Below are 26,163 nucleotides of genomic sequence, written 5' to 3' on the forward strand. Positions count from 1 at the left end.
GATTTTGGATAATTTAACATTCGTATACTGATATCATGATGCAACGAGATAGAAACAACGAACGTGGAGAAATACAAAATAAAAATTCGAACATAGTGAAATAAAGACAATGAAAATTTGTTTATTACAAATAAAAATAGTACAATTTTGAAACTTATTTATTTGAATTGCATACTAAAAACCGCACCTTTTTCCCCGTCTTTCGGATTTTTTTCACCACATTCGATAAATGTCGCGAACCGGCAAATTACAAAAGCTAAATATTTCAAAATATTCGAAAATGCAACCGCGATATATTCACATTTCGTAGAATAATACCACATTTTTATCGAATAAACTGTAACGTGGTAAATTTCATTGGAACACATTTATTGGAACGTGGAACACTTTATTTGAACGATAAAATTTTATAATAAACAATGGGAATATACAAATTATAAAATAAGATCCAGTGGAATCGAAAATGCGTTCTTGAATGATTCATGATTAGATCTGAGTTGCTTGTATTCAAAGTCTGATAACGATTCACCCATTAGATTTACAAGAAAATCACATCAGAACCTTTCTATAGAAAATTTAATTTTTTACAAAAACATATTTATCAAAATTGTGGGAAAAAATTTTCAATAGCTTTATTTGAAGAAAACGTATAAAAAAATATTTACGTGTTATTTATATGGAAAAACGGAAGTACATTGTGCGTCTCATAGAATTTTTATAATACCGTCTAGAAACTTTTGAGATGATAGGACCGGGGAAAAATTTTTTTTTTATCACTCTAATACATACACACACACGCGCACGCGCCATCCAGAGTGGGTTATTCTTGTGAGCACTAGAGAGCAGGGAATTTAGAGGATTAAGGCAGGTACACGGCTGATATTATTGAAACAATTATATAGTATTATTGAAACAGATATAGATATTATTGAAACAATTATATAGTACAATTACTATATATAAATAAAATTCAAAAAATGAGTATTTAGAGGTCTCTCCAGGCCATAATATTTTGGGACATCATTTTTAAAATCCCAAGTGACCATTTGAAATAAAAAAAGTCGATTTTTCGAAAATTCTAGGATGGCCTGAGGCTTTAATTTTGAAATTAAAGAATACATTTGAGCTCTGTAGTCCCGTTTCCATGAAAAACGAAATGTCAAAATTTCATAAAACAACAGACTTGGTTTGAATGATGCCTTTGATCTTATGAAAGTTAGTTGCAATCGGTTCAGCAGGTTTTAATTTAAAAGTAAATAAAATTTCCAACAATCAGATTTATTCTTAGCTCTTGAAAAAAAGTACTAACTTGTCAATGAGATACTACGGTAATTTTAATTTGAAGGGAGCGCCATTGTACGATAAAAGAATGAAGTGACCAACCAACATGAGCCGAATACCATACTATTTCCTAAACTGGCTTCGAATGAGTATGTTCCTCATCGAATAGACAAGTATTGAATATTTGTGAGGTCCATTTGTAATTCAAGCTTTACTTGTCTCACGTTCTTTACGTTCTGTCAGCATCATCATAGATTGTGGTCCTTGGATTATTTTATACATCAGAGCCCAACACAATTTTGCTGGTAGTAAGCTGAAATTAAATTTTTAAATAATTCAAAAACCTTAAAAGACCGGATAAATAATTATGTTTTAAAAACTGCTTTCATCAACAAGGTTGAACTTACCATTTCAAGGGCATGAAGAATTTCGTGGATATCGGTAAAGTTACATTTACTTGATTGGTCAGTATTCCATCAACTATCTGTCTCGCAACGTAATCAGGCTCTAACATTGGCATTAATCTACGAAATGTCAAATAATTCGGAATGAGAAACTGTTAGCTGAGATTTAATTTTATATAATGTTTAAGCTAATATTTACCGAGGCCGAACACCATTGAACATCCCCGTGTTTATGAAATATGGACACACGAGAGTCATGTGAATCCCATCATATCCATTAGTCTATCAAATGGAAAAAATTCAAATGATATTTAGTGAATTGTAACAATGATGAGTAAAATCCAAATATGCGTTGAATCTTCATTGACTGCAAGAAGAATAAAGAGAAAATTATTAAAGGAGTGAAAGGATCATTCCTCAAGTGATGTTTCTGAATTGTACTGAAAATAAATTGATCCGAAGTCATTATAATAAAACCGTCGAACCGATACTAAAAAATTAGAAGCTGCGGTAGCATATTAAAACTAAGTATTGTAAAAAAGCTAAACCTATCTCCGTCGCGATTTTATATATTCGAATATAACGATTTTTTTTCATTTCTCATTCTTTGAGAAATGTAAACAAAATGAAATGCCGGGATGTTAAAGATAGTAACAATCATTGAATGAAAACAAATAAAGCTGAAACGTAGTTAAAAGCTAACACTGAAAAACACTTATTTTATTCCCTGGAATTATAAAGAATAAGTCAAAAAATGATGGAATGATTTTGGAGTACACACTAAATGTGAAAGATATAATTAAGCACGATTTTTCGGGTGGTAAGTTCGGGTGTAAGGAAGTTCGATCGTAATTGTATGAGTCGCTTCTTCCGATAGATCACGTTGTTCCCCCCCTTCATGCCCCAAAATCACCACACGCTTCACAGCCATCTAGGAACTTTTTCTGACCCTTGGCTGGTGACCCTGATACCTTATGACTTCAAAGTGTTGCCGTGCCCTTGGGTAATCATTATTCAATGATATGGGATCGTCCGGACTACCGAACCGGATCTGAGGGGTAGTGATCTATCGGAAGAGGCGACTTACACAATTACGATGGAACTTCCTTACAGGTAAGTTCGTTTGATCGTATAATTGTATTTCGCGCCTCTTTCGATAGATCACGTTGTAGATGTTTACAGTTATTCACGGCAAGTATTTCAAAATTGGAATTATGGTAAATTAAACTTTTATTGATTCTGCCTTATTCTGATATTTACTAGTTGTTGGATATCTTGGAAATACAATATTTCTTTTTCTTTTTTTCTTTTTTTTTTAAATTACTTAAACGAAAATAAAATGAGTTATTTGTCTACTCATGATATGACCAATATTATAGAAAACTAAAAATTAAAATAGAGAATTATTTCATATTTAATACAGCTTTTGCGAAGGTCGAGTCTTCTGACACAATTGGCAGATCGTAGAACCGCGCAAAAGTTTTCGATGATTCGGTCCAACCTGCTGCTCTTTTGATCATATCTAGAGTCGCGGCAGCGACTCTAAGACAAGTACATTTATGTTATGACGAGTCGCTTTACAGGAGCGATAGCGTTTCCAATTGTTTTCGAAAATTTTCAAAATTTCTTTCTTTAATAATTGAATATGTCACGTCCGGAGGGGCGTGAAGGAAAGGTTCGGGTGTTTGAGCGTCGAGCGGCAAACGCTATGTCCCATAGACTTTTCCATTCAGCATGTATACGCAGAGCGTTATTATATAGATATACTCGTTTGAGTATCGTGGGCGCACGCTGAGAGACCTCGAGAAGTCTTGCTTTTGTCTAGTTGCGATTGAGGAAAGGTATTAAAAGTCGTAGACAAAGAGATCTAGGATTCCTTATACACTCTTTAATGAAAATAGATTTTTAGTAAAATACAGTAGTAGAACATGATAGAGAGATCTAGGATTCTCTATATGTTCGTGATACAACGTAAGGTGTTAGTAAAGTACAATTGCAGAATATGATAGAGGGATATAGGATTCTCTATGTATTCTGGATATTGCGTAAGTTACAATAAGTGATACGATTCGGTATGATACGTGGTACGTTACCGGAGAAGTGTCTTCAACTCGTCGATGCGCGGTCGTTATTAGATTTCGCGATCGGTCGTAAATATTCTAAGTCACAAGTCGAGGCGATTGGAGGAATATTTAAAGTCTCGAATCGGAGCAAAATACCTTAACACCTTCGTTGCTGGAGTCGACTCGCTCTCTTCTACGGAAGACCTGGAGTTCGTCCAGAGGTTAAGTATAAGACGGCTAACCGAATGACAACCGAACTACTGCGAACAGTATAAACGCGACTCTAGGTACGGAACGGAATGCAAGTTGTACCGCAAATCTTGGCCTTTTTATAGGGCTAGATTTGGGTCAAATAGGTGGGGTTTGTTATCGTTACCTTGGGCACAAGTGTTCAGAGTTCTATTTTTCGATCCTTATAAGGAAAAAAACATCTGTGTAATCAATCGATGAATCCCCGAAATTTAGGGCAGTAGTGCTCGGATGGGAGTTTCGTAAAACCCAGAACACTTGCGTCAGGCACGTGTCTTTGGTAATGATATGTCTATGCGTTATATTCGGTGTTTTGATTAGATGATATGCGTACTTAGTTTGAGTTTGTTTCAGTTAAGTTGCAAAAGAAAAATAAAATAATAAAAATTTAACGTCGGTTGTGACAAATAATTACAGTACATCAGAGAATACTATAAGTTGACGTATTTTTTATTTTTAATATTAGGAATTAATATAGGATTAGGTCTCTGCGGTTCGTCACTACCGCAGTGTTTTTGGACGCATGTTTAATCATGAATGGAGGGATCTTTGAACATCTATAGGGAGGGATCAGAGTACACTCACAAGGAGGGTTTGGAGTCCAAAAACACTGCGGTAGTGACGAACCGCAGAGACCTAATCCTTGTGAGCTCGTACCTATGGGCATAAAGGCATTGCATGCCCCTCTTTTTAAAAAAAGTTGAAAAATAAAATGAAAATAAAAAACACACACACATGCACCTCCAAGTATGCACGCATATGCAGACGCACACGCAAACGCACTTGCACTTGGTACGTTAAAGATCTCTTCGCGGTACATCCTGGATACCTCTAAAATAGTTGAAAATGATGTTCTCACTTAAAAAATATGAACTTAATCAAAAAATTTTTCCAACAAAAGTTGTTGGTTTTGCGCTGAAAAATTTTTTGGTGATGAAAAAAAGTTATGTTTCCATTCGAAAAAAACATGTCGGCCATTCTAACGCCGCCATTTTGAATTTTTGATCCACAAACCAATTTTTATCAAACGTCCCCCTTCAACCCCTAAAAGTTTTGTTCCACACAATATTTGATTCGAGCAATATTTTCCGAGAAAAGTCAGGTGTAAGATTAAAATGAGACACCCTGTAGTTTAGCAACAATTTGCGATCTTCGAAAAAACTTTGACATCTCATAGAATTTGGCGATGAAGGCCTACAGCGTAGAAAAAAATCGAGGAGCTTCGTGTCATCGTGCACAAACTGTTTGAAAAAAATAAATCGTTTTTGTTGATAATAAATAGTGTTTTTTGACGTTTTAAAAACTTTGCTTATAAACAAATAGCAATTTTGGACAAAGTTACAAAGATATTCGGAAAAATCTTGGACTGTTCGATGCGTTTTTGGAAAACGAACAATTTAAAAAAAAAAAGTCGCAATATCTCTATTACAGACCGAGATATGAATATTTTTATATCTTTGCAAATATCTGTTGTTGATATTGAGATTTTTGCAAAAATCAAATTGGATAGCCTTCCGTAGGGTTCCGGCTATGAGATTCGATAAAATACTGACCTCCAACAGGGATTTTGTCATCACGGTTATCCGTGTAATCTACTCGACGGCGCGCGGCCGAGAGCGCGGCGACGGCCGCTCGCCCGGGCGCGGCAGTGGGGGTACCCCCTCGCGCTCCGCAACCCCGCTCGAGCGACTTAGTTAACAAATTTGATAATTCCCCTTAGAATGGTCGTAGAACCATGTATTTTTTTTCATTTTGCGTGATTTTTTCTCGCGAACACGATGGTACCATTAAAAATCATGTCCGTCCCATAGGAGAGCCGCCACGATCGATTTTAAAAATTCCACATATAACCATGCTTTAAATTCAATTTACCGTTAATGGGATAGGGTATCATGAATAAATATTTTCTTCAACATTGTTTCATTCATTACAATTCGTTTATTTATGTGAACGAAAAAAAATTAAGAAAGAATAGTTGTTCACATCGTTGTGATTTTTTTCTCGTCAGGTTCATACTCATCGTCGCTATTGGATACTTTTACATTTATTGGCACCGTTACAACGGGCAAGTCAATTTCTATTTCATCGTCGATCGCTTCTTCACAATGGAAATTTTCTTCTCCATCCTCATCATCGCTTAATATTATTTCGTGTTCGGCAGTATTCGCACAACTCATGCCGTTACATTTTTTACATAGTACCGTACATTGTAATCCTATTTTCCTGCACGTACAATAAGATATACAGCCACTCTTATCGCACGAGCAAGAAATGATTTCCAACAAATTCGACGTAATGGGATCTTTTCTACATGTGATTGGTTCTAAAATATGTGTAGTTTTTTCCACCCCACTGCATCGGGTCCTTTGAACATTCGCCTTGCCATTGGCAAACTTGTAGAAATGTGCGAAGCGAATATTCATTACAAGCCTCAGCAGTTGGGGGAAGAGAACTTAAATTGAATGTACTTTTAAGACTCGATTTTGTAAAACACATATTTCGGAATTCCTGATAATTCGTAAGATCACCATTACGCGCTCCGTACATAGCCATCATTATACTCTGACCAGCTGCTTGAATAGTGCTCCTGTTAACGGTAAATTGAATTTAAAGCATGGTTATATGTGGAATTTTTAAAATCGATCGTGGCGGCTCTCCTATGGGACGGACATGATTTTTAATGGTACCATCGTGTTCGCGAGAAAAAATCACGCAAAATGAAAAAAAATACATCGTTCTACGACCATTCTAAGGGGAATTATCAAATTTGTTAACTAACAAGGAAAGTCTTTCCGCTGTCCCCCTCCGATTTTAATGAAACTTGAATATGTTATTCTACATCAAAATCTAAGAGACACGTATTTTTTTTTATCGGCGGAAAAATGTTTCTAGGGGGTGAAATCATCGCTTGAAGTTGAGACCTCCGAGGGGTACTTTTCAGGTTTCACCCATTTCCACTTGAGATAATCGAATGCACCCAAATGGATAATTACCTTAATGATAAACGATGAAAAATGCAACTGGTTTCACATCGGGGGGTTGCATAAGAAAAAAGTTATAGGGGTTGAAATTCACAAAATCGTTATAACAAAAAAACTATTGCACCTATCTCGATGAATTCAATTGCATTTTGAAGGGGGTAAAAAAATAGTAGATACGGGTTTTTGCGTTTTCCTTGCAAATCAAGTTAAGGGGGTGAACTACCCCTATGTATGTTTACGTTTAATCTCAATCAAACGGCAGTAATTCTTTTTTTTCTTGTTTCCTCTCCTCGTAATACGTTTTTTCTTCAAATTTACAACAACTATGTTGCGGATATAACATTCAATGAACGATTTTATCTAAATGCCAACTTATTTATAGGTGAATCTTCAGATGGAAAAGTATTTATATCTGACTTATCGATAATTCTGACCGATTTATATTTGGCAATGAGATAATAACATAGGTATACGATAAGCGTTTACACATATACTCATATTCGTTCCGGTTGATAAGACCAAGTTTTGGGATGACGTATAGAAAAACTACATAGTCGAGTAAAAAAAAGTGTACAATATGCTTATATCTTTTATTAATAATATGTCAACAGTCTAACAAAATAATCACCATAGCGATAAAAAGAAGCGAACATATAATGGTGTGCTCTATTAACCGTTGTAAGTACTGCAGTAATTATAATCATCGAAAAAGTGTTTAAAACATAGCGACTTTTTGCACCAGGAACAGCGAACAATAGCAACATTTTCGCATCCTGGAACTTCACAATGTGAGTTGCAGGAATCTCCAAATGCAAAATCTACAGGATTCTCAAAATTCGCAGGTTTTTCTTCTATGTAACCACTTTTGTACCAAGAATATTTGAAAAGATCGATATAACGTGGTGACGACAGTTGGTTATGAACGAGTGATTGCAGCTTTATGATATTGTTCCTCAAATGCAAATTAATATCATAATTCATCAAAAGACAATTATCAGAAAAATGTCTAACAAAATTTTTCCATATTCGGAATCCAAAAACATCGAGGGGTTGGATTTTTCCGGTAGTTCCTTTAGGTATAATCATTACTTTCACATCTCTATTTGAAGGTTTCACATCAAGTACAGCTTGGGTACAGTGTCCAGTCCAAGAATCAATCAGTAATAATGATTTTGGGCCAACTTTCGGGAAAAATACATGCTCCAACCAAATTTTAAAATGATCTGAAAATAGAAAAACGTATTATTTTTTCAATCGAAAAAATGTTTACACAAAAACAGTGGATGTAATTTATACCTGAAGTAAGCTTCCCAGACTTGGATACTTCTATGTACACATTATCGGGTCTGAAAAGCGTTTTCTCCACTAATGGACCAATCTTGCCAGTTGGTTCTTTTAAAACTAAAAATAGAGGAGATAGCAGCTTGCCGTCAGCTGATATAGTCGGCTGAATAGTGTAACTGTGAGTCGTAGAAGAGACTGATTGTACAAGACATTGTACTTGCTTTTCTCCTTCGATCGCTAAAGTTCTTCCTGAATGCATTTCTAGTTGGAAGCCACTCTGATCTGCGTTAAATGTATTTGACAATTCGTACGTTCTAATATTTTGCTTTACGTCATAGACAAATTTTTGACTTTGTTGTTCCAAGACTTTTCCATCTTCAATTGTTTTGGATGTAATGAATTTATTAATTTTTCTCGATACGATACGATGAGCTGCTTTGAATGAGTTTATCCACGTACGAGATGCTTTGAAACGAAAATCAGTATGCCCTACTTCTTTTTGAGCATGCAAGGCCCATTTTTTAAAATCGGAATCGTGCACTATTAAACCAGCATCCACAGCAGCTTTGAAATTTTCCAAAGTGTATCCACAAATTCGTGCTAATTTTTCTTTGTATGTCCCCCCCTTGTTCAAATTGTGGGCCCACCGCCGCAACTGTCGTATAGATTGCACTTTCTTGAACTTTTGTTTAACACTTCCCAAACCTAAATTTCCTGTCTTCCCGCTGCGCCAATATTCAACGGCCCTTAATTTGTACTCGTAAGATAAGTCTTCGTCATCACGAGTGCATGTATCAGGCGGAAGTTCTGGTTCATGCAGGGCGTCTGCCCATTCTTAAATGGTTCTTCAAAATGCAAAGAATTTTCTTCTACCATGTCGAAACCACTGTATTCGTTCATTGCAGTCAACAAAATATTTTCAATGTTTTCTTTCAACTGTATTGCATCGTTATTCACTGGCGAATCCGGTAAACGCATAACTTCAAAAGTTGCGAGAAGCATTCTAATAACGTTCAAAGGATTTATCTTCATTTTGATTAATACTTGCAACTTTGTTTTAAATAGTCTCGAATTGTAAGGCACTTCTTTTGTGTAAAATAAAAATAACCGACTGTGGTGAATACATTCCGCGATCGCAGATTTATCACTGCTTCTGCGTCGTATTTCAAATCTAATTTTGGGAGCGAGTCACAGACCGGACAGAGGTGACTCCGAAATAACACCGTCAAGTAGAGGGGGGAGATATGATAACTATGAAAATACGTCAGTATTTACGAAATTTTTGTGAAAAGTATAAGAAATACATATTTTTAAATTTATCTTGTGGTTTATTCATTATTAACTAATAAAAAAAATTGTTATTCGTAAAAGTTATCCAATCTATAATTTTTCGCGGAAAAAATAAATAAGTGAATTCTTTTAAACTATGGATGTAATTCGTATGAATACCGTAAAAAGTTACAAAAAATAAAGAATTCATAAAATGGTAGAATTTTCAACGGAAAAATTCGATTTTTTCCAATTTTCCTTGCTCAAGTAGATAAAATCCATTGTTTAAATAAATTTTGAATAGAATCTTTTAAGTATAACTAGAAGAGTCTCAACATGCCTTCAAATAAAAAACAAACCATTAAGATTGGACGCATACTTTGGGTTCTATCACTTTCACCAGTTAGGAAAATGTAATTGCAGGAAAAATCCATCCATCTGTTGATATGTGGATGTTGTAAATTTGAAGAAAAAACGTATTACGAGGAGAGGAAACAAGAAAAAAAAGAATTACTGCCGTTTGATTGAGATTAAGCGTAAACATACATAGGGGTAGTTCACCCCCTTAACTTGATTTGCGAGGAAAACGCAAAAACCCGTATCTACTATTTTTTTACCCTCTTCAAAATGCAATTGAATTCATCGAGATAGGTGCAATAGTTTTTTTGTTATAACGATTTTGTGAATTTCAACCCCTATAACTTTTTTCTTATGCAACCCCCCGATGTGAAACCAGTTGCATTTTTCATCGTTTATCATTAAGGTAATTATCCATTTGGGTGCATTCGATTATCTCAAGTGGAAATAGGTGAAACCTGAAAAGTACCCCTCGGAGGACTCAACTTCAAGGGATGATTTCACCCCCTAGAAACGTTTTTCCGCCGCGAGGGGGTACCCCCACTGCCACGCCCGGGCGAGCGGCCGTCGCCGCGCTCTCGACCGCGCGCCATCGAGTAGATTACACGGATAACCGTGATGACAAAATCCCTGTTGGAGGTCAGTATTTTATCGAATCTCATAGCCGGAACCCTACGGAAGGCTATCGAATTTGATTTTTGCAAAAATCTCAATATCAACAACAGATATTTGCAAAAATATAAAAATATTCATATCTCGGTCTGTAATAGAGATATTGCGACTTTTTTTTTTTAAATTGTTCGTTTTCCAAAAACGCATCGAACAGTCCAAGATTTTTCCGAATATCTTTGTAACTTTGTCCAAAATTGCTATTTGTTTATAAGCAAAATTTTTAAAACGTCAAAAAACACTATTTATTATCAACAAAAACCATTTATTTTTTCCAAACAGTTTGTGCACGGTGACACGAAGCTCCTCGATTTTTTTCTACGCTGTAGGCCTTCATCTCCAAATTCTATGAGATGTCAAAGTTTTTTCGAAGATCGCAAATTGTTGCTAAACTATATCTCACAGGTTAATAAATCTGGCACCATTCTCTTGGGCATTGAATTCTCTGCATCTTGTATGAATTTCAAACCGATTACTCTACAAACAAACGATTGTAGCAGCAAAAACAAAGTTGTGATTTTTTGTCTTTATTTGCAATAGTTAATAGCAAAAATGCGCTATCATTGTTAATTAAGCAGTTAGCTTAATTAACAATGATAGCGCATTTTTGTATAAGACCTTTTTTATAGAGGACGTTATGCCGAACAACTTTCATGTGTTAAGTTTTTCGATCAGATGCGTTCCCTGAGCACCAAGTCACAAAATTCGATTTTTTTTTTCAATAATTTTTTATTGCAAAAGTGCAAGTCGGATTTGTTCGAAAATTCAGGGCTATATTCCTGTAGGTCCAAACAACCTATAAAAAAATTGGCTAACCTCTAGATCTCTTGAATAGAACTTCGTAAAATATGGCCTAAGGTGACTGGACTACTGTGGTATTGTCGATACGTAGGAGAATATCACAATTTCTCTCGTTACTGGCAAAGCATCTTAAGGCAACAAATGCTGGCGTCAATTCCAAAATGTTGATGTGTAATCTCTTTTCATCGGCATTCAAAAATCCGTGGGATTTCTCATTCCCACATACAGCTCTCCAACCTGACAAAGACGTGTCGCATTTAATTTCGAGATTAAACCTTAAAGATCTTAACGACATATGAGGGTAGTCCAGAATTCTTTTCCACCATTCAAATTCGGGTTGAAGTTTTTTAGGGATTCTCATAAACTGGTCCAATCTATTGCCATTTTTCAACACGGCTAAGAACCGTTCTCTTTCAAAGGCTTTGGTGTGGGAGAGCCCATAGGGGAGTGCCGGACAACAAGATATCACAGTACCGATGAACTGGACAAATTCTCGCACTCTACATTTTCCAACTTACTGAAACCTCCGCGCTAATTGTCTTACTCGGTCTTTCTTGGCCTTTGGCAATTCAAGAAACATGTGTTCCAAATTGAAGTAAAACCTATGATATTTACATCTTCTTGATGGTATTAGTTGAGACTTTTCCAGATTGATTGTAAATCCCAACTCTTCGATCAAGGCGCTTGTTATTCGAATATTCTCCTGACACTCCGAAAAAGACTGAGCGATAATCAAAATGACGTCTAGATGGACGACAGAAAGAAAACCTCTACCTCGCAGATTGGCGACAACAGGTTTCATCAATTTCGTCAAAACGTAAGGCGCGGAAGCTAAACCAAAGGGCAAGCAAGTAAATTCATACAGCTCATTCTCAAACATAAATCTCAGATATATCCTATCGGATTCTGCTAACACGATTGCGTAGTATGCGTCCCTTAGATCAATCGTCGCTAAAAAAAAGCACCCTTCTCGTACTAAATTAACAGCTGTACGTCGATCTTCGAGCTTAAAATGTTCAATGCGCACGAATTCATTCAAACCCTTCAGATTAAGAATAATTCTATGACCTCCATCCGTTTTTGGGACCGTGAAAGTAAGTGACAAAAATTGACCCGAGACGAGTTTACATTTTTCCACCGCCCCTTTTTCAATTAACGTCAAAATAAGCTCTTACGTGATTAACCTCTCCAAGGGAAAATACCCTCTCACGAGGCGTGAACGACTGCTGAGGTTCCTCCCGAAAGGGTATTTTATGCCCCTCTATCTATCCCAATATTCGCTCATCTAACGTAATGGATTTCCATTCCTCCTGAAAAAATCGCAAGTTGCCTGCTATCTTTCTCACCTCTGTCGTCAACGCCTGCGATGTGCTCGATATCCCTCCCTTTGGCTCCCTTCGTCCCGACGACGAATGTCTCTCCGTCTCGATGTTGTGGCCCTTTGACACTTGAGTGAATTTTCTCTCCCGCCTGTTACCGTCGATCGCTGAGCAAATTTCCCCGGTGGTCGATGAGGCGGGAACTTGAGGTTTTCTGACGTCTTCGAAGCTGGCGGGACCTTGACAATTTTGAGATCACGAGACGTGTTCTCCAAACTCTTGGCGGTTTTAACTTTTTCCTCGAAATCTTTCTCGAACAGGAAGCTATCTGAGGACGACGAAACCAGAATATCTTTTACAGAGGTACTCAGGTTCGCCAAAATTAAATTTCTCCTTATCGACGATTCGTCGTGTTGGAGATCCGCGAGAAGTCTCCCGGCATCGCTCAGACGTTCCAGAGATACGAGTCTCTCTTGTTTACCATTCATCACTTCCTGGAAAAACTTTCTCATGATCGCCAAGCAAGTTGCAATTTTCACTTGTTTAGCAAAAATTCTTTCATCTCTCTTAATGAGAGCGTCAGACAAAACAACCTTAACCTCAGGGTTTATTAACGGAGGGTCGATGCATAGAGCATTCTGCGGAGGAGGGTATTTTTTGATCAATCTATCCCGTTCCTCCGCGGGGATACCCTTCTGTATTATCTCTTCCCGACGAATGACGATCTCCTTCTCTATCTCCTCATCCGGGCATCTCTCTTCGATAATTCTTTTCCCCAATATCTCTAAAACTTGGGGTTCGATATTCTTTTCTGAATTTTGATTCTCTTCAGGAGCAGCATTCGAAGTATTTCTTAGCTCAGCAATTTTGGCTTTGTCACCTGGTATTTCGTCGACGCTGCTACTATCTGCACGACCCCCAGACTCTCTCTCTCTCATTCCATTCTTCTCCTGATACGACTAGCCTCCTCTTCCGAAGAATCGGAATCATAATGGTGTTCTATTCAATGAAAATTCATCATTAATAAATTTTCTTTTTTTTTAAACAGAGGCATTCATAGTATACAAGCGCCAAGCGCGGTTTTAGGTTAGGACCCAAAGCGAATGCCACCAACAGTGTCCGAGAAAAGTGTCGGGCTTTCTGTACGCACACCGTACATGTCCGTTCAATTTCTTCTTTAGGTTAGGGCCTAAAAAAGAAATGACAATCTCGGCGATCTTTATTCGAGAAAAAACTCTCGGTTTATGTACGCACAGCGTACTCGTTTCTTTAGGTTAGAGCTCAAGAAACGAACAGACATCTTGGTGACTCCTGTCAGAGGAAATTCCTGAACCGTGCTCATTAAAGGAGCTCGCTTTTTAGGTTAGAGCCTACAAAAACGAGGGGAGTTTTTTTGAACGCCAACATTCAGGAGAAATATCTCCTTCTTATGTAGATTAGAGTCTACGTAATGTACAAAACCCCGTCGTCCTTTCTCTGCCACGCGTTCACCTAACCTAAAACACGTATCAAGTATACTTACTTTTTCGTTTCTTCCGGCGTCGTTTTCCAGCGATCCACTTTTCCCATTTCTTGATCCTCTTTTCCAGATGACTCCGCAATGACTGTGGCTCTTTCGGCACACGAAAAAAGAATGAGGTATCAGGATCACCAGCCAAGGGACAGAAAAAGGTCCTAGATGGCTGTGAAGCGTGTGGTGATTTTGAGGCATGAAGGGGGGAACTAGAACGTGATCTATCGGAAGAGGCGCGAAGTACAATCTTTGCTAATCTTGTTTTTTTGATGCCTGCCTCTCCGACCAGCAGCACTCGCTTCGCTCGTGCCGCAAATGTCGGGGCAGGCATCAAAACATTTCCTACTTTCGACCGGGTGTAAAAAAAAAATAGTATACACCACACGGGCAGAAGTTTGAAATTCCTGCCCTTGTAGTTTAATATACTATTTCACCACACATGCACCGAAAATTCAACCTTCCGATTTCGAAAAGTTGAACTTTCGGCGCATGTGTGACAATTCTGCCCGCTGTTTGAAGTAGTCTACTTTCCCTCCCTAGGTGTGTAATATACTAAACTTCTCAAAGTAAAAAAGGCACGCCAAGTATTGAGATATTGAGACGCCGAAAAATATGAGATCTATTGTAACATATACAGTGAATGAATTACGTTTATCGTAGGAATTCAGAATTTTGGAAATAAAAAAAAATGAGATCATTTTCTAACGTAGTCAAGTACAGTGAATGAATTGAGGTTCCTGTGAAATTCATTCGTGTACATTTTTAGCCCTAATCACTCTCTTCTTCAGGAAAATTTTCTAGCAAGCGTCACAGAGCAGCAAAGGTTTCTAGAATGATTCTTAAAAGATTATCATTTGCTTTCATGCTAGTTCAGGTTACCCTAGGAAAAAAAAGGTTGGGACAAGTACATTGATGGTCCCTCGTTTGCTGATAAATCCATCCATAAAAAAACTTGAAAAAAAAATTTTTTTTAAATTGTGAAACAAATTATTTTATTGTTGTGTCCGCGAAGACCGTCGCGAAGGGAGGAGTTATCAAGGACGAGTATTTAAGGGATTTAGGCCAAAAGAGCTGAACTCCAACTCGATACTTTTACAACAAGTTAACAATAAGTTTATTTAAGAAGTTACAAATTCGAGGTTTTATTGCCTCGAGATCAATCGTTACAATTCTCGTCAAAGACTGTCGAATTTTGGGTTAGTCGATAATTTTATAGATTTTGGGGGTTTCCCCCTTCTCGTGCGAATATAACCTAGATTTACTTCTGGAAGTTTCGATGTTGACATCAAGGGTCGATGCGCTCGTTCGGGAGCATCGATATTTCACCATTGCTGCGTTTGCGCTGAGAGTGCTTAATTTGTTTTAATGAGTGTACGGGCACAACATCCCTCCCCCCTTTGGGAGACGAAATTTATTTCGGCTACTTTTCGCACGGAATTAAAATAAACAAATTTGTGTGAAACTTAAAAATGTTTTTACTTTTTTAATTCCTTTTCCACTTTTAGTAGGATTATGTTTAGGTTATAATGAAGCGTTTTGTGTGGCATTATTTTTGTTTTTTGGGCGTGCCTTAGTTATGTAAATTTTGTCATCAGTAGATTTAGATGCGAGTTCTTCTAGGATTTTTGGTCTTGCCACGAAAGTCGGGGCTAGTTAGTTCGATATCATTAGTTTATTGTATTAATCGAATTCTTTGGCAATGCTTTGCCTTAAAAATTGTTAAAATGATAATTATTATAATGATCAGAGTCATGCTAATCGCACTTAGAGAGTAGTTTCCAATTATGTGATAAGGATGTGCCCAAATATTCGGTTCTTCTTCTAGTTTTTGCTTAAGAATTTCAATTCGTTCGCCTAATTTGTTCGTTTTCAGTGGATCAGTAATTATTTTTGATGGTACGCTCTAATTAAAAATTGAGTGATTAGCGTATACCATTCCAATAGCATTTGTTAGATTATATAGTGGTATAAATGTTATAAATTCGTGTTGTCGTAGTTCATTTAAAGATAACAATTGAAAATTTATTGATGTGGCGGAACATTCTCCATCCAAAGCCAGTAATCCTGTATTGTGGATTATTTCGTGTGTTGTAGATTTATTTTTACAATTTACGCTTTGGGGTTTTGGGGTTACGAATAGCCATCTACCTTCTTTTTCTAGTGCGATTATTAATATTTTTTCGAGTTTTACAATTCGTTGATTACATGACAATTTTTCGGGATTATTTCCTAAATAAATTGCTATTTCGCATGGCGTATTGCCGTTTATTGCTTGTAGTGATTGTTTAGGTTTGTAATAATAAATCCCGTAGGAAAAAAAAGGTTGGGACAAGTACATTGTTGGTCCCTCGTTTGCTGATAATTCCATCCATACAAAAAACTTTGAAAAAAATTATTTTTAAAAATTGTAAATAAATTATTTTATAAAAAAAAATACAGAACAATTCGAAAAAAATTTCACAAATCTTGAAAAAACATTATGTTTAAAAAAAAACTAATCTGTATCTATTTTAAAAAGTGTCAAAAGAATCAAATAACAAGTAGAGAATAAAAAACCGAAAAATCGCACTTGAAATCATTTTGGAAACCGATGCCTCATTCTTCTTATTTGATTCGAACAGCTAAATCAATTTAAAAAAATTCCATCTCATTTACGTTCAGCATTAAAATTTATTATATCAATTCGAGGCCAAGTATTTTCTAATCAATTGAAACAAGTTACCATTTGAGTTACGTGCAGCACTAAAATTTATGATGTCAATCGACGGACAAGTAATTTATGAGTAACTCTAAATTTTGACATTATTAAATTCGTCTAAGAAGCTTTTAAATCCAAAAAAATCACATGCAAGCTAGTCATTGCTTACTCTACGGTGGCAGAGATTTATAAGAAAATCGATTCTTTTCAGACTTTCAGGACCTGCTGATATTATTCACAATATTCGACGTCGATTGGATCGATACAAATTATGTTTAAATATGAGTTAAAAGTACTTGTTCGGCCCATTGTCACATCTTTCGCAGGTTTACTGCAAATTATGATTTGGTTTTTTGGTGAACAATGTTAATGTACTAGTCAATTTGAAAACCTGCTCGTAAAACTTCAAGTTAAAATTATGTTGTGATTCGTTTTTCCACTTGTCCGTATTGCCATGCTCGTTTTACTCGCAGGTTTGGGGTTACTTGGGGTAACTTGGGGTTACTCTGGGGTTACTTGGGGTTACTTGGGGTTAGTTGGGGTTATTTGGGATTAGTTGGGGTTACTTGGGGTTAGTTGGGGTTAGTTGGGGTTACTTAGGGTTACTTGGGGATATTTGAGGTTATTTGGGGTTAGTTGGGGTTAGTTGGGGTTAGTTGGGGTTACTTAGGGTTACTTGGGGTTACTTGGGTTTACTCTGAAGTTACTTGGGGTTGCTTGGGGTTACTTGGGTTTACTCTGAAGTTACTCGGGGTCACTTGGGGTTAGTTGGGGTTACTTGAGGTTAGTTGGCGTTACTTAAGGTTACTTGGGGTTTTTTTTTTCTTCAGAGGTTTAAAAAATCTTCGAAAAGACGCCAACGTAAGTTGTTGTTTGTTGGTAGTGTCAGATTTTTACTGACTAAAAAGGATTGCACTGTCTCCCCTCACGCCGGTGAGGGTGGTTGCACCGGAAACCGCTCTCGCATTACTTCGGTACAACCCCTTGATGCGCCTCTAGGCGCCTGCTCCGTTTTGTTGCTGTTCTAGCCTCTTTGCCTTGATCACCTTCTCCGCGAAATTCATGATGCCGTCCAGCTTTGCCTTACAACTGGCCATGAGGGGTATCAAGTTTTCAGGGTTAATGTCTTCTTCGGCGGATTCTGCTGCAGCGCTGTGGTCCTCCGCCCATCTGTTGCAGTGAAAGAAAGTATGTTCCGCGTCGTCTACCTCGTCCGGGCAGTAGCTGCAGTTCGGGCTGTCTGAGAGACCCATGTGGTGCAGGTACGCATTGAAAGCGCCATGTCCAGTAAGCAGCTGCGTCAGGTAGAAATTTGTCTCAACGTGATCGCAGCTGATCCACGCTCTTATCCCCGGGGTGAGTCTAGCAGTCCATCTGCCGGTGCTGCTGTTTGACCACCTGTGCTCCCAGTCCTGGATGGTTTTTGTGCGCTCGAGCCCTCTGGAGTCACCGTCCAGGGCCCCCGATTCGCACAGTTGGTGGAGCCTCCTCCGCTTGACCGCTAGGAGGTCTATGGGGGGGCGCCTTGGTTATGACCAAGACCGCCGCCTCCGAAACCGTGCGGTATGCACAGGCTACTCAGAGGGCGGCGCGCCTCTGCACTGCTGCCAGTATTTGCCGATGTTTCTCCCGGGTCAGTTGCTCTGCCCAGATTTCCGCGCTATAGAGCATAATGGAGTGAATCGTGCTTAGTAGGAGCCTACGTTTAGTGTACCGAGGGCCGACGCCGTTTAGCATAACCCTTGAGAGCTTTACCGCGGCGCCGCTTGCTTTGTCTGCAATCCTTCGGATATGTTCACCGAAAGTGAGTTTCTCGTCTAGTTGAAGGCCGAGATACCTGACCGACCTTTTCGCCGCGAAGCGTGCCTCGCCGACGCTAATCGCAAAGGGTCTCTCAAAATGTCGCTGCCTCGTAAGCAAGACCATCTCAGTCTTGCTTGCCGCCAATTTGAGCCCGTGGTAGGCCAACCAAGTTCCTATCCTCCTTGTAAGGTGCCCTATCTTGCACTGCGCGTCCTCGGCGCTCTCTTCGACGATCACGCCGGCGATGTCGTCCGCGAACCCGACCAAGTGGGTATCACGCATGAAGTCCGTGGCTAACAGTTCGTTGTAGTGTGCGTTCCAGAGATCGGGGCCCAGAACCGCCCCCTGTGGCACGCCAGCGGTGACCTCCAGTGCTCTGGTGCCCTCCGTTGTTTCGTACAACAGTGTACGATCCCGAAAATAATCGTCTACGATATTGAGGACATATTGATCGACGTTGAAATCCGTCTTTAACGCGTCCAGCATGTCCTCCCATCCTACGGAGTTGAACGCGTTTCGGACGTCAAAGGTCAGCAGAATACACACTTTGCGGGATTGGTAGGTTCCGGCCCAGGCCCTTCGAACGTGGGTTATGATCTGGTCGATCGCAGTGATAGTCGACCTCCTTTTCCGGAAGCCGTGCTGGTTCTCCGAGAGTCCGCCGACTTTATCAATCTCGTCGTTCAGACGACCCTTGATTAACTTCTCTAGGAGTTTACCTGCAACATCCAGCAAGCAGAGAGGCCTGTAGGAGGATGCCGTGACTGGTGGGCCCTTCCCTTTATCTAGGAGAACTAGTCGTTGTCGCTTCCATTGGCGGCTGAAGGTGCCTGTGGCGAGGCAGGCATTGTACATGGCGAGGAGCGGCTCAGGATGTTCCTTGGCTATGGCCTTGATGACACTGACGGGGATGCCGTCCGGGCCAGGGGCCTTCTTCGGTTTCAGAGATCTTGCGGCGTCCTGAAGCTCTCTTATTGGAAAGGGCAGCGTGCAGGTGGCCCTCGGGTCTTCTCTAGGAACTCTCCGCGGGTGCTGGGGGAAGAGATCGCCTATGATCCCTTCTATCGTCGCCGGCTCCATGACGGGCACGCGGCCTTGCTTGCCTAACCCTTTCATCGCGATCTGATAGGCTTTGCCCCATGGGTCGTTATCGAGATCAGCGCACAGGTTCTTCCAGCACTGCCTTTTACTTTCCTTAATTGAACGTTTGAGGCCCTTTTTGGCTTTATCGAATTCATCGAGGAGGATGTCCGGTTGGCCCATCTGCCGTCTGCGGTTAGCCCTGACGACCTTGCGCCGCAGCGCCAGGCTCCTTTTCCTCATGTTGCTGATCTCCTCGTTCCACCAATAGTTCGGACGTCTTTTCGTGCGGGAGCTTCTACGCGGCATAGACGCATAGTAGGCGGCAGCGATGGTTGTCATTGTTTGGCTAACAAGATTTTCAGCGTCTGCTCTTGTGCTGGCTGATTCGTTGTTATACAGTCTCGGCTGGTTTTTAAAGAATGCGATGAGCTGGGGTACGTTAAGCTTACCGTCGTTCCAGCGGATTTGCGCGGTCTCCCTGTTTGCGTCGCCGGACGTCGCGTGGCCGGTCGAGAATTCGATATACTGGTGGTCACTGGCATTGTTGTACCCTTCCAGGACCTTCCAGTTCCGAATGCCTGCCGCAGTATTTGGTGAGGCGAAGGTTACGTCGAGTATTGACTCCCAACAGCCCGGTCGTCTGAAAGTCGTGGTGCTTCCGGTGTTGAGTGTCACCAGGTCGAGCCGCGCAGCCATGTCCGCGAGATCGTTTCCTCTGGTGTCACTCCAGCTCATACCCCATTCTGCAGATTTAGCGTTGAAGTCGCCAGCAACGATGACCTCGCCGCCGACGTGCCTCACGCAGTCCTCCAGGTCGGCAAATTGGCGTTTGAAAATTGTCATGCCTTGGTTCGGGGAAAAGTAGCAGCTCATCAAGGTGAAATCCCGAAGCTTCACCCAGACGAAGCCGTCGCCGCGTCCGCTGCTTAGTGGTTACAGCGCTAGATTAACCGCCCAGATCGCTGCAGTGCCCGTCTCATCAGAAAGCCAGGAGGCTTTCGGCCAATTCGTGTACTGCTCTGATACGATGCATATGTCTATGGCTCGTTCAGAGATGAACTGGTGTAGTAGTTCCTGCGCAGTCCACCCCCTCCCTAGGTTGCACTGTAGGAAGGTCGTCATTTCTGGCTGGAAAATGCTCCTTTTAGCGCTTTCCGGTAGCTCGTGCAGCGCCCCCCTCCGGGACGGTGGTCACTGTCGAGGCCTTGTTCTCCGGCGTCTGAGCACAGGAAGCAATGTGATGGTCGACTACACGTCGCTGCTTTGTGGTCGGCCTCGCCGCACTTGTAGCATAGTTTGCTACGGTCGGGGCCAGTGCATCTGCTGGATTGGTGTCCGTATCCGAGGCATCTGTAGCACCTTAGGACGGTTTCGTGCTGTCTGATTCGGCAGATAATCCACCCAATCTTAATGCGCCCGCATGCGGTCATTTTCTGCGCGCTCTTCCCAGCCAGATCAATGAAGGCTGTGCGTTGCCCTCGGAAAACGGTCTTTGAGAGGCCGACTCTTTTTATGTCCGCCGACTCGCCGAGATCCCTCGCTAGGGCGTCAAAGATATCGGCCTCGCTCGTAGAGGAGTCGATGTCCCGGATCTCAATGGTGTGTGTCGGGGAGAGGCTCTTGACCGCACCTTGCTCCCCAACCGCGGCCTTTATCGCGTCCGTGAAGGTTGAACAGTTTTCCGTCCCCCGGTCCATCCTCAGTAAGATGGCCCCATCCCTTGTCTCGCGTATGGAGCGGATGACTGTCTGGTGCTGCTCAGGGTTTACCTTCGCCTTGATGTCTTTAAGTAGATCCGCATAGGATCGACATTGAGCGGGTTTTATCAGCACAGCATTGCCACGGGAGCCCGGGGCTGTTGGTTTCTTCTTCTCACTCTTTCCGGGTTAAACGGCGGGCTGGCCGCCGGACGCTTGTTCCTCGGCGTGCAAGGCGTAACGGTCTGTAGCAGAGCCTCGCGCTCCCTGAGCTCGACGATAGTAAGCTTCCGCTGCTCATCTTTCATTGCGGTGCGCCATGGCTTCCGCAATCAGGGCTACGGCCTCCTTCACGTTTTTCGTTACCTCCATAGGGACTGTTCGTTTCACCTTGATCACTCTGACGGTTTCAGCCAGGAGAACCTGAAGTTCCTCTAGGATTCCATCTTCCCTACCAATGGCCGTGTCCCGAGAGTTCGTGTGCCAGGCTAATGGCTCGCTGAGAACTTCGCGTTCGTCCGTAGATTTCTCTGCGTTTGCATTTTTTTTGTTTTTCGGGTTTGCCGATTGATTTTTTCGTGTTTGGTCCTCCCCAAAATCCGTAGGACCGGAGGCGGCCACCGGGGCTTGCACCAGATAGGAGCCGCCTGCGAGATTCTCCCTATTGGGGCTGCTGGCTTGGGGTATAGTGTTGTCGACACGATTTCCTTCCATTTTCTTGTTTGTCGTTGTTGTAGTTGGGGTTAGTTGGCGTTACTTACGGTGACTTGGGGTTATTTGAGGTTATTTGGGGTTAGTTGGGGTTACTCGGGTTACTTGGGGTTACTTGGGGAATTGTTAGAATTAGATAAAAAGAATGCAACATTGTTTTGTGAAAAATGTGCTTCCAATGACTTCTTGAAGCATTCTTTTCTATTCATATCATCATACCCAGAGATGCAAAGTTGTTGCAGCACACATGTTGATGCACAAAATTTTCATCCGGAAATTGTCCGGATGCTGCCGGACAATTTCGTTTTTTTATGATTGATTTTTATTTGAATGAATAGTGATGGGCCGGACAAGTACTTTTTTTAACTCATATTTAAACATAATTTGTATCGATCCAATCGACGTTGAATATTGTGAATAATATCAGCAGCTCCTGAAAGTTTGAAAAGAAACGATTTTCTTATAAATCTCTGCCACCGTAGAGTAAGCAATGACTAGCTTGCATGTGATTTTTTTGGATTTAAAAGCTTCTTAGACGAATTTAATAATGTCAAAATTTAGAGTTACTCATAAATTACTTATCCGTCAATTGATATCATAAATTTTAGTGCTGCACGTAACTCAAATGGTAACTTTTTTCAATTGATTAGAAAATACTTGGCCTCGAATTGATATAATAAATTTTAATGCTGAACGTAAATGAGATGGAATTTTTTTAAATTGATTTAGCTGTTCGAATCAAATAAGAAGAATGAGGCATCGGTTTCCAAAATAATTTCAAGCGCGATTTTTCGGTTTTTTATTTTTTACTTGTTATTTGATTCTTTTGACACTTTTTAAAATAGATACAGATTGATTTTTTTTTAAACATAATGTTTTTTCAAGATTTGTGAAATGTTTTTCGAATTGTTCTGTAGTTTTTTTTATAAAATAATTTTTTTACAACTTTTAAAAATAATTTTTTTCAAAGTTTTTTGTATGGATGGAATTATCAGCAAACGAGGGACCAACAATGTACTTGTCCCAACCTTTTTTTTCCTAGGGGAAGTTTATGGTTTGACAACACGTATTTTTTCTCACAAGTTCCTTATTTATGTTCAGTCGACTATAGGATTTTAGTTTAATTTTCTATGAATTATTTATGATTTTCGGCTTATAACGTTGGTTTTCACGAAAAAAGACGTATTTTCGTCAAAATAGTATTGAAAATATTTCGTCACAGGTCTGTCCGTGGACTTTGGCAATTTTTTTCTTCGTACTCTAATATGTTTTGTCAATTATATAGGAACTACAGAGCACGGTCGAAAGCGGGTTAGAGGCCGAGATATGTTTTTCGGCTTGTAACTTTGGTTTCCACGAAAAAAAAACCTATTTTACGTCAAAATTGTAGTGGAAATATTTCGTCACAGGTCTGTTCTTGGACTTTGGCGATTTTTTTCCTTGTACTCTAATATGTTTTGTCAATTAGGAACCCAAGAGCACGGTCGAAAACGGGTTGGAGGCCGGGATATGATTTTCGGTTTATAACGTTGGTTTCTACGAAAAAAGACCTATTTTTCGTAAAAATTGTACTGTAAATATTTCGATAGAGGTTTGTTCTTGGTCTTTGGTGATTTTTCCCCTTGTCTTCTATTATGTTTTGTCCATTGGGAACTTAAGAGCATGGAGCAATGCGTTTTGCGGGCCGTGATATGATTTTCGGCTTATAACGTTAGAAAAAAGAAAGAAAAAGAGGAAAGATAGATCAAATTCAAGATTCAACAAATCCAATAGAATAGGCCATTTCTAAATGTCGTTTTTGCATTCTGAAGCTATACATTTTCGTCTCATCTCAAACGTGCCCCGATGAAATATATTTCCAAAGTTTGCAAGTGGCCGCTGAGATCCAATTATCTACAGTTTGATAGTAGCAGCAAAAAGGCACCTGGAAACATTTATCATGTCAGAACTCAAAGAAGCAAAAAAAAACTGAGCGTACTTATTTCAACAGAGCAACGGAATTCAAAGAAGTTTAAGGTACCGGCATTGGTTTTGGAGGAAAACAATTTCAGGAGAATTTAGAAATGAATTTAGAAATTAAAAAATTCAGAGTAGAATAGAAAAAGGAAAATTTAGGAATTTAGAAAAGCTGACGACGTTTGTGACGAATTTTTGAGATTACATGTTACGGTTGTGTAAAAAATTTAAATGACTGACTGACCTGCTGCTACACAAAAATATGAAAGTTTGAAGGTGTTCGCTCCATACCGCGGTAATACAAACTTCAATACTATTTGAAAAGAAACACTTCAAAACTTGCTGAACAAAGTTCCATTACATATTACCATAATCAAAGATAGAGGGTGATACTTAGCACATATACTTATTCACAGAAATTTCAAAGTTCGCAGGTATCTGCTGCGATTCAATGTATCTGCGCAATGAGCTTGGAGCACAGCGATTTCAAATCCATTCATAAATGAGCAACTGAAGATTTTTCTAATTAATTTTTCACTTTATATTTATGTTATAGTGAGAGTCAAAAAGTAAAATGAATGGTATAATATATAAATTTTATAGTTTGCAGATTTTTGCTGTATTTCAATGATTCAAATCTGTAGTATTATAGTGAAAAGTTGTTAAAAGTCATGATGTTACATTAAAATGACATAGCGCACATAACATTCAGAAATTCTGTTGGTTTCCCTGATGTTGGCAGGCATTACACTTAATCGCATCCAAAACTGAGCAACTGTAGACTTATCGTAATGAATGTTTTCACCAATAATTCCACATTTGCAGTTTGCAGAATAGGAATACTCATCATACACATTATTTCATAAGTATTGTTGTCAATATTTGTGTTTGCCTACCGCATTCCGAAGATTCAACTTTTCATATTATCAGCAAAAAAAGCATTCAAAGACTTTTTGGAACAAGTTTTAAAATTTATTACTCGACAGACCAGGTGGAAAAAGAATAACTACACTTATATCAAGACCAGAAACTGTTTTCAGAATCTGATGTACAAAATGTGCAATTGATAATCATATAGTTGGAAACCTCTTGAATCACGTTACCACAATCAGCATGAAGAAATAGTAGAAAATCATAGGACACATATTAGGCAACCAATTAATAATATGTATCGATCCGCTGCAAACCGATGGAGTCAAAATAAGGATCGGAAAGAGCAGAGCGAAACTCAATAGGAAGCGTGATATGGGAATATTCAAAAATAATGATGACACAAGAAATAAATTAGAAAACATTTATGCGATTGGAGTTTCTCACATTATATACTAACAGTTCCGTGTGTTCTTGTTTTATTAATTATCAACCATAATATTTCAGATCGCAAAAAGAAATCTTGACATTACAGGTTGACGAACATTTTTCCTCACAACTTCCAGACCTATTTTTGATAAACTGATTTGCCTTATTTATATTATTATTCACTAACTGTGCGAACGTTTGTTACATTTGTCCCGCACTTCGTAACGTCTAATCCCGGCCGGTTCGTTACGACACAGCTATCAAGGGGAACTCGCATATATAACCTACATTATTACACATGATATATAATCACGCAACCGACGATATATTTACACTTGACAATATTCCGCGCACTCTGGTTTAATTGAAAGATTATCTCAGTTGATACTTATTTCCAATCGAACGAAATAATGATATCTTGAAAACTTTCGTTGATATATATGCATCGCGAATTTTTTAATATTTTTTATTTTCACACACGGGTCACAATCTACACTTACGCGGCCGCTGTTATACCGGTTTAGTATACCACAAGTTTTAACAAAATAAATATGAATGAACATGCATTTCGTTAGATTACGTGAAAATTATTTTTATTTTCCACACGCACTTCATAACATCGTAACCCCAAACGTCAACACGATGTGAAACTGCGGCTGGTGACTTTCGAGTGCTTTCTGCTGTCGAGCTCTCGAGCTCCTTAGCTTTCCGCCAAACTTGCTCTTT

At 39.4% G+C, this 26,163-nt stretch overlaps 1 protein-coding gene across 2 annotated transcripts in view; it reads right to left on the reverse strand.

Annotated features, from left to right (window-relative positions):
* Positions 1-899: 899 nt before the first annotated feature.
* LOC122407783 (estradiol 17-beta-dehydrogenase 11-like) overlaps positions 900-26,163 on the reverse strand; it is a 105,445-nt gene continuing 80,181 nt past the window's right edge. For both annotated transcript variants that reach the window (XM_043414205.1, XM_043414204.1), the window contains exons 6-8: positions 1,885-1,967; positions 1,689-1,805; positions 900-1,594 (exon numbers count right to left, since the gene is read on the reverse strand). In XM_043414205.1, coding sequence (XP_043270140.1) covers positions 1,486-1,594; positions 1,689-1,805; positions 1,885-1,967 — 309 coding nt within the window. In that variant the 3' untranslated portion in view covers positions 900-1,485. The remainder of the gene's footprint in view (positions 1,595-1,688; positions 1,806-1,884; positions 1,968-26,163) is intronic.

This window comes from Venturia canescens, chromosome 3, assembly GCF_019457755.1.
Source record: "Venturia canescens isolate UGA chromosome 3, ASM1945775v1, whole genome shotgun sequence".
Taxonomy (NCBI): Eukaryota; Metazoa; Arthropoda; class Insecta; order Hymenoptera; family Ichneumonidae; genus Venturia; species Venturia canescens.